Genomic DNA, 9,784 nt, shown 5'->3' on the forward strand with positions numbered 1-9,784 from the left:
ATCTGGACTCTAGTGCTAGCAACCACATGACGGGCTCCAAGGCATCCTTCTTTGAGCTCGACGACGATGTTACCGGTACGGTGAAGTTTGATGACGACTCACGGGTGGCAATCCAAGGGTGTGGCACCATCATCTTCAGGTGCCAGAACGGGGAGCACCACGCGCTAATGGATGTATATTACATCTCGTAGCTGCGTTCCAGCATCATCAGCATTGGTCAGCTGGATGAGTGCGATAGCGAGGTACTAATCAAGGACGGAGTCCTTAGGATCAGGGACCAGGAGCAGTGACTTCTTGCCAAGGTGAAGAGGTCCCTAAACTGGTTGTACCTGCTCGACCTAAAGGTAGAGTAGCCTGTGTGCCTAGCAACAAGGCACTCTGAGGAACCGTGGATGTGGCATGCCCGATTCGGACATCTCAGCTTCGACGCGCTTGGTCGGCTAGAGAAGATGGTCCGAGGGCTACCCCACATCAAGCGTAGAGGCGAGTTGTGTGACAGCTGCCTGGCTGGGAAGCAGAGGAGGCTACCATTCCCAAAGGTGGCCAAGTATCGCGCGAAGGACGCTCTCGAGCTCATCCACGATGACCTCTACGGGCCGATCATGCCAGCTACAAATGGTGGTTGGCGGTACTTCCTCTTGCTCGTGGATGATTGCAGTCGCTACATGTGGCTGCAACTCTTGACAAGCAAGGACAAAGTGGCGATGATGATCAAGAAGTTCAAGATGCGCACGGAGGCCGAGAGCGGCAATAAGCTCTGCGTGCTGAGGACTGATCGCGGTGGCGAATTCACTTCAGTGGAGTCACTACACCACAACACTAATATAGCGTCACATGTGTGTCGTTATAAGTTCATTATCACCATTAAACTGTTGGTCGGTACAACTCTCCCACAAACTAAGAGTTGGTACATATACTTGTTCCAATAAACCATTGGTCGGTATAAGTTTTTACCTATAGCGTCAAATGGTGGGTCGGAATAGAATAGTAAAGGAGGCTGACCATCCGTCGCTATTGAACGTAGCTGTGCATCGTGCCGAAGAAACACATGAAAATTTAAGGCCGTTCATGGTAAAATTTTAGGGCCCACGAGCCCATCGTATCTAAACCCTAGTCTTTCGTTACCCCGCTCATCTCCCAAAATTTTCCCATCTACCCCGCCGGTCGCCCTTTTCCCCGTCCCCTTCCCCTTCCCCTTCCCCCTCTCAGAATCAAAGTGCGCCGCCCATCTCCTCCCCGCTCGTCCAACCAAGTGCGTCGCCCTCCAGTTCCTCCTTCCCCGTCCCCTTCCCTTAAGCAGCACAACCCCCACGCGAGGCTAGGCCGCAGAACGCCAACCGCGCCAGACCAGGCCGTCGGCCACGTAGGACGCCATGACGCGGACGTGGACGTGGAGGGGCCGCTGAGGGAGCAGGGTGGCACCTTTCGTGGTGGTGCGGGAAGAGGAGGACATACGGGGAGGGGGAAGGGGAAAGGAACATGCTGAATCTGAGGCTGTGTTTCAGGGGTAGGGGCAGGGACGGCCGGTGCGTCGCCATTCACCTCTACTTCGTCGCCTCTGGGCTAGGCGAGGCTGCGGCGGGGCGTGCGGTGTGCGGGTGCCGCCACCTCTCCAACGCCACGGCGGGCCGGGATGGACAAGAGGGCCCTCGCACCCTCGCACCACCAGGTACATTCGTCCCTTGGTCTTCCCTATGTGAATCCGTGCACGTCGCTTTGTATCGCGGGTACGGCTCCGAGCACCGAGCTCCTCGCGTCGGTGTGGGGCGCCCAACCCAGGGCCGAGGCCGCGGCAGCTGCTCTCACTGCCATCATTCCCCACAGGGCCGGAACCTCTCCCAGGAAGTAAGGCGGCAACACGTCGCGTGACGGCGGTGAGCTGTGTGAGCACTATTTCGCTGATGTGCCACAGCAGGCTGTGCAGGCGCACTTCAATAGGAGGCTGGTATCTCTCTGCCTCTCCCTTACTGTTTCTCTCTCTCTCTCCCCCCGATTTGCGGCGGGTGCGCCACCGTCTCAGCTGCCTTGGCATCACCACCTCGCTTTCTCCCTCATTGGCTATGATGGGTTCGTGACCGGGCTTAAGGCACACAGCACCGTGGTGTTCGAAAAGATGCACGTGCCAGGTCTTCCTCCTCGACCCCCATGGTGAGAGATGCCCTGCTCATTTTATCTCAATTTTTACTGTTTTCACGGTGATTAAACAAGTTTACAGAGGCCACACTTTTGTGTTGCTTTTTCTCACCGTCAAATTGTTGAAAAAAATTGGTTCATGCAATCATGCTTGTTGCAATTGGCTAGAGAATTGTAGCTCTTCACGAATCCACAACTTTGAAAGTTCTGAATTTCTGCTAAGTTTATGGTTACCTACAAGTCTTTAACCTGTGTTGAACTGAGTACAGACTGGTAGGGCTACAGAAGTTCAATACTAGATGACGTCAAGCTTTGTTTCTAACAAGAACTCCATATAACCTAAATCTACAATCCATAATGCCCAATTGATTATTGGAAAATACACACTATATGAGTCTAGGCTACTGAAACTTTACATGCACCAAACAAAGCCATAGACGCCATCACTTCTATTGTAGTGTAGAACAAAATATCCTTTCCAAATTTCATGTTTCTTGCTTACCGTGGGACAGCCAACTTGATTACAACACAGGTGATCAAAGAGGCTGCTGCCTGTTTTCTCAGAATCAGTTGGTCTTCTTACACTAATAGTACATGCTCTCCAGTTAGCTCACAAATGGTTCACAGGTTTGTAAACCATGGGCACCCGCGGAATGTGCTATAGCCTCCAGTCCCACGACCTCATCGCCGACAGCATCGAGACCGTCATGGGCGTGCAGCACTACGACGCCAACATCTCCTACCCGGGTGTGACAAGAACGTGAGTTCCTTCCCGCTGTCTCTGCTGTTGCAGATATGATGTATTGGGTGTTCTAAAATGTGTTCATGCATCAGTTAGTTCAGTAGGACTGGGAGTGGAGTCAAAGGTTGCTACTCTCATAATTTGCACATTAACCCAGTTAGTCCTTGGAGGCCTTGATCGATAGTTTAGTTGAGTGTGTAGGATTTCCTTATTATGTAAATCGTCAATCTTGTGTTTGTTCATCTCTTTAAGTTATGGATTTCCATCTTGACAACCCCCAAATAAATAACAGTTTAGGGGTGGCTGCTAAATCCAGTACCTGTATTTGAAATTTTGTCCATGTATGTGTTGTAGATAACCATATCCTCTAATTTTGTTTAACATAATTAACCCGCTTCCATCGACTACTGCAGCACCAGAGTTTTTTATGCATGAGTGATTGACAAGTTTGCTCAAAGATAAAATAGCTTCTAGATCATACTCACATAAAAAAAACCTCCAGCTAAATCAAACATAGCCTTCCATGCATGTTTCCCTGTCAATACCTGGAGCCTAGCCACTTCAAGTTATAGCATGTTATGTTACTTGTGATATCATTAACTACTAATTATTCTGCGTATATGAGCATTATTCCTAGCTCTGCACCTGGCACATATCAAAGTTTGAAGGATATTTTCCTGCACTGCTTGAAGGATATTTTTATTCATTTTTCAGGTGTGGAGAAGGGGAAAGAAACATGGACAATCTGTTTATTGCAAGCCGAGGCAAAGTTCAGTATTGTGGTTCTATTAGTGTTTGATCTGCTGCTACCTATGTGTTTGATCTGCTGCTGCCAGCGTGTTTGGTACTGCTGCGTGCTGCTGCTCTTTACGTGTGTTCATATGATTCTTCCTCTAGTACAAGGTAGGATCTTTGGTACACATACTGCTGCTTGTGTGTTCATATGATTGTTCCTCCTGTACAGCTGCACTGTTTGAAAAAACGAGGGTATACATCCTGTGAAACTGCTAGTTATGGTGTTCTCGTAAACGTGTATGTTTTTGGCACTGCATATTTAGTATTTACACGCTGATGGTTATTTTATTAGTCATATCAGCATGTATATTTAGTTCATCATCTTATATGTTAACCTCCAGTGCCAGCCCATATAGTAAATCTATATATTGCTTTGAGTTAGGTAGTATCAGTTTACTTATTTATTTCATTTACAATGGTTTGTGACATTGAACTTTCCTTTTTTATAAAATTTGGATATTAATTTTAGAGAACCTCTTGGAGTTTATCTTATTGGCTGTCTTTCTCCAATTTTGGTAAAAATTGTCGCTAATTGGATATTCATATTGCATTTCAGCCATCCTGCAAGGCCTAGGCAGCGTACCTGATGGTGTCGACAAGTTAAAAGGGCTCATCGAAGTTGTGTTTTGTTTTGAACCTATTAGAGATAAGACTGTGAGCTCACTGTTAGTGAAATTTGAGCAGTGAGCTCACGGTGTTAGTGAGCTAAGCTTTTGGTTACAAGTGGTGGATGTATGAATTTTGGTCACATGAGGTAGATATAGGGATGTTGATGGCTTGCTCATGCACAAACTTCATGTTTGCGAGCTTCTAATCAATTTTGTACTTATGATCTTGAATCTGACTGGCCTTATATTGGGCTACTCATATATGAATGAATCAGTTATGGTTAATATATCTTGTAGTGAATGTGTGTGCATTGATAATAGATTATTTTTAGGTTATTATGTACTGCTGATTAGCAACATATATACTATCTCTATGTGAATGATTTGCATTGGACTGTTAGTTGCTAAAAGTATTTATAGCTTTAAACTATGTGTCGGTATATGTAGCCTCTAAGGCGTCAGACCGTTGGTCGCTAAAAACTTGTTGGTCGGCGTAGGCTATACTAATGCCACTTTTAGCAGCTGCAAGTAAGTGTCGGCATAGATCTATACCGATCGACGGAGCGTCGTTATATCGACCTATACCGACCCACGGTATGTTGCTATTCTGGGGCTATGGTGTAGTGAGTTCACGGCATACTACGCGGATCAAGGTGTGGTGCGACACCACACCGCGCCGTACTCGCCAAAATAGAATGGCGTGGTGGAGCGACTGAACCAGAAGGTGGTCGGCATGGCCCGATCCATGATGAAGGCCAAAGGGATGCTAATAAGGTTCTAGGGGGAGGTGGTGACCACTGTGGTGTTCATCCTCAACCACGCTCCGACCAAGGCCCTGATGGGCAAGATGCCATTCGAAGCTTGGTATGGGCGCAAGTCGAGCGTGTCCTTCCTCCGAACATTCAGCTGCATCGGCCACATCAGGAAGACAAAGCCGAACCTCACCAAGCTAGAGGATAGGAGCACCCAATGGTGTTCCTAGGCTACGTGGAGGGTACCAAGGCGTACCGGCTCTATGGCCCACATGGAGACAAGGTGCTTGTCTCGCGCGATGTCGTGTTCGACGAGAAGGCGGCTTGGGACTGGACTAGTTCGAGCACGAGGGAAGCTGGCGGCTTCACCAGCACCGTTGTCGAGCACCTGGTCATCCACGGTGGTGGAGACGCTGGGGAAGAGGTGCCGAGCACTCCAGCGACAGAGCCGAGCACTCCTGGGGCAGTGCCGAGCACTTCGGGAGGGATGCCGAGCACTTCGGGTGGAGTGCCGAGCACTCCTGGAGGGATGCCGAGCACGCCAGGAGTGGCTCCAGGAGGTTCTGCAGTGGTGGCGACCACTCCAGGATGGGTGCTGAGCACTTCCGTGGCGGAGCCAAGACGTCTTACAGTGGTGACAAACACTCCAAGACTGAGGCTGAGCACTCCTACGGTGGGGCCGAGCACTGTAGGAGTTATGATGAGCTATCCAGAAGTAGTGCCGAGCACTACAACTAGGGTGCCGAGCACTTCGGCAGAACAGAGAACTCCGTCAACACTGATTGAGTTCGCCTCACCCCCTAGTGACATCACTAAGTTCATGGATGCCTTCCATGAAGGTGAGGAGGTGCGCCTCCGCAAGCTGGACAACATTGTCGGCGGCATAGGACCCTTAGGACTGGCTGATCGGCTGCTCAATGATGTGGAGCTGCTGCTCATCAGTGCAGAGGAACCACCCATGTTCGCGCTGGCCGAGCGGGACAGAAACTGGCAACGGGTGATGCTGGAGGAGATGAAGGCGATCGAGGAAAACGAGACATGGCAGCTCGTCGATCCACCTCCGAGATGTCGTCCGATCAGCTTAAAGTGGGTGTACAAGGTCAACCGAGACGAGCTCGGTGCTATTATCAAGCATAAGGCGCGTCTCATCGCCCAAGGCTTTGTTTAGCGTGAGGGCATAGACTTCAAGGAGGTCTTTACGCCAGTAGCGTGCATGGAGTCGGTCTGTTTGCTACTAGCCTTGGTAGCAGCAAAGGACTGGTGCGTCCATCACTTGGACGTTAAATCAGCCTTCCTCAACGGTGAGCTGGCGGAGACGGTCTTCATCAGGCAACCTCTAGGTTTCGCCGTCAAAGGGGAGAAGCACAGGGTGCTCCGACTACGTAAGGCGCTCTATGGGCTACGGCAGGCCCCACGAGCATGGAACGCCAAGCTTGACGCCACGCTGGGCGAGCTTGGGTTTCAACGGTGCGCAACCGAGCACGCGCTCTACACACGGCGATGGGGGAAGGAGGAGCTCGTCGTCGGCGTGTATGTGGATGACTTAATCGTCACTGGCGCACGCACGGAGGACATACAGGGCTTCAAGCGTGAGATGGTGGCTCGTTTTCGAATGAGCGATCTCGGCGCACTCTCCTACTACCTCGGCATCAAGGTGAGACAGGAGAAGGAGGAAATCACGCTCGGTCAGAGCGTGTATGCCTCCAAGCTATTGGAGCGGAGCGGCATGGCTGAGTGCAAGCCATGCGTGACTCCGATGGAGGAGCGGCCGAAGCTGACGAAGGCTAGCACTGCGACGAAGGTGGATGCAACACTCTACCGGAGCATCGTCGGTGGTCTGCGTCACCTAGTCCACACGAGGCCGGACATTGCGTTCGCCATGGGCTACGTCAGTCGCTTCATGGAGGATCCCAGAGAGGATCACTGGGCTGCAGTGAAGCGGCTATTGCGCTACGTCAAAGGGACGGTGGATCAAGGAATCATCTTTCCCAAGACCGGTGGGAGTAGGCTGCAGCTCACTGTGTTCAGCGATGCAGACATGGCGGGGGACATCGACGGACGACGGAGCACCTCTGGCGTGCTCGTCTTCCTCAGATCGGCCCCAATTTCATGGCTGTGCTGAAACAGAAGGTGGTGGCGCTATATGCATGCGAGGCAGAGTACGTAGCGGCGGCAACAGCAGCGTGCCAAGTTGTGTGGCTGCGCCGGCTGCTAGGTGAGTTGACCGGTGTGGAAGCTCACCCACCAGCACTGATGGTGGACAACCAGCTCGCCATCGCCCTCGCGAAGAATCCGGTTCTGCACGACCGGAGCAAACATATCGACGTGAAGTTCCACTTCCTCAGGGACTGTGTCGATAGAGGGCAGATCGTCATCGAGTTCGTCGAAACTGGTCGGCAACTCGCGGATGTCCTCACCAAGCCACTCGGACGTGTTCGACTCACGGAGCTGAAGGAGATGATCGGCATGGAAGGGGTACAAGGGATAGCAGTAGGTTTAGGGGAAGAATTGTTAGAATACACTACTGCTTCCTTGTGTGAACACACAGCAAGGGAAACGCGGTGTCGAAAAGGCTCTCTGCTGTGATATTGTAGCCGCTACAGGTGCAGGCGCAGAACGGCTCACCTACAGCACTGTAGCCACATGCAGAGGCCGGCGCAGAGTCAGCCTTGTATGTTATCTAGTTACTGTTACAGCATGTGCGCTGTATTAGGACTAGATGGATAGAGTTGTATAAATAGACTACCACGGTAACTCAGTAAAGAGAGTTCAGATTTGTCATCTCTCATACAGGGCTTCGGCCAACGCTGGTGTCTTGTACTGTGTGTGTATGCTCTGTTCTCCCTCTTCTTCAACCTCTGGCCATAGTGTGTGGGGACGGACAACGCTTATTCATGGTCGGCTTAGCTAGTGGGTGCTCGGCAAGACTGGTCAGTAGTTCACTCACCTGAGCCGGTGATCCTGTGAGCTAACAAGAAAGGCATGAACTCCACACTCTTTGTCCTGTTAACTTGTTTCTGCAATTATGGGAGGTCAAAAGAAAAGCAGGATGAGCTAAGAAAATACTTCCATCAGTGCACCATTAGAAGACTTTTTCTTTCAGAGTTTTAGCCTTCATATCTAAACTCATTTCATTTCTGTAGTATTTTGGTTTGTTAGTAGTAGCCGTTATATTACATTAGAAAGTAACCTAGTTTTCTAATAATTTGAACATAGTTTTAAATACAGTGGTTGGTCTATGTTAGGTCACTGTTGTAAGTTTTTGTCATGCATGATTCCAGTTAAATGTTAAATATCTGTAATCCATAATCCTGTGATAACTGATAGTACTCACCACGGCTACAAGCGGACCGCAGTACATCGACATGGAAGTCACTAAACCAATGCTACCAACAAATAGCTTGCGCTGATGGTGTGTGTGGAATATGAAGCTTGACAAAGATACAATCACGCAGAGCATTGCCACAACCAGAGATACCATTAGCACGACAAACTTCTGCAAGGTAATGTTAGTATCACCGATGATGAGCATGTGAACATATATATAAATTCTAAACTTTTAAACTTGAGTGATCACATTCACATGTACGAAGAATTGATACTATTCATATGACTATCTAGGTTAAACTGATGCATTAGCATCATGCATTCCATCGAAACATCCAGAATAAGGGGGTGTTTGGATGAGAGAGCTAATAATTAACCCATATTTTTGGATACCAATTAGAAAGCCTAAACGTGGGCTAATTTTAGGCTAATAAGAATCAGTGAGGGCTAATTGGTGGTTAGAGTCCATTAGCCCTTCCATAATTAGCTCATGTTTAATCTATTTTCACAAGGTGGGCTAATTTTTAGCCATGGGATCCAAATAGGCCCTAAGTATATGTACCTTTTTGTCTCTTGGTGCAAACCATATGTATACGATGACGAATGAAGTTTCAAAGAGTACTCCAACAGCGCAGGTACCAAAGAGTGATAGGTTCTCCCACCCATCACTCACAATTGGAAAGCCGTACCAGCCCCAAGTGAAGGCACTGAAAAGAGCTAGGATATATGGGACGCATGAGAATTCTCCAACACTGGCCTCTTTTACCACTCTCTTAAACGTCAGCCTGGAAAAAATTTACAGAAATTAGTTAGCCACACATACGCTCCATGCTGTGTTTGGGATCATATTAGCTCAGGATATGCATGTAGTCATTTACACTGGAACCGCATAGAGGAGCACACAGACTACAGATCCTGCAAGAAAGAGACGATAAGCGAGGTGGTATAGGCGAAGTTGTTGAACAATAAATCAGCAGGGTCATAGTTTGAAGACAGAAAATACCTATAATTCCAACTATGAAGCGAATGCTAGTAACCATTGTTGCTCTGATGGCTTTACGAGTCTCTCTTGACGCAAGAGGATAGGACCTAAATTGTGGCTGGTTCTTCATTTGCTACGATAATGGTCGCCTATTTATAGCACACAGCAACAAATGTTAAGCTGGAGAGACAACGGTATGCTCAAGCCACTATGTATGCTAGAAAGAATATTAGTACATGCGGAGTGCCTTTCCCATTACTAGCTACGAAAAGCTGTGTTTTGTGCAAAAGTAGAGTAATGCAGACAAGGTTTTTCATCTGTTGTCTGGTATCTATCTAATCTAATATAATATATAAGTTCCGTGTATGAGCCTTCGAGAATAATCATGAAAGAACGAGATCCTCTGCAATATCCTTACAGACAGATAATTGACACTTGGATAGCA

The 9,784-nt window shown here is 48.8% G+C and overlaps 1 protein-coding gene across 4 annotated transcripts in view; it reads right to left on the reverse strand.

The window, feature by feature from the left end:
* Positions 1–9,475, reverse strand: part of LOC136518030 (bidirectional sugar transporter SWEET3a-like) — a 70,581-nt gene extending 61,106 nt beyond the window's left edge. For 3 of the 4 annotated variants that reach the window (XM_066511682.1, XM_066511681.1, XM_066511680.1), the window contains exons 1-5: positions 9,361–9,475; positions 9,236–9,272; positions 8,920–9,142; positions 8,365–8,526; positions 7,978–8,047 (exon numbers count right to left, since the gene is read on the reverse strand). In XM_066511682.1, coding sequence (XP_066367779.1) covers positions 7,978–8,047; positions 8,365–8,526; positions 8,920–9,142; positions 9,236–9,272; positions 9,361–9,469 — 601 coding nt within the window. In that variant the 5' untranslated portion in view covers positions 9,470–9,475. Of the gene's footprint in view, positions 1–7,196; positions 7,889–7,977; positions 8,048–8,364; positions 8,527–8,919; positions 9,143–9,235; positions 9,273–9,360 lie in introns of those variants that run through there. The other variant, XM_066511679.1, reaches the window with a different exon arrangement.
* Positions 9,476–9,784: the final 309 nt, after the last annotated feature.

Source organism: Miscanthus floridulus, chromosome 17 (genome assembly GCF_019320115.1).
Source record: "Miscanthus floridulus cultivar M001 chromosome 17, ASM1932011v1, whole genome shotgun sequence".
Classification (NCBI taxonomy): domain Eukaryota; kingdom Viridiplantae; phylum Streptophyta; class Magnoliopsida; order Poales; family Poaceae; genus Miscanthus; species Miscanthus floridulus.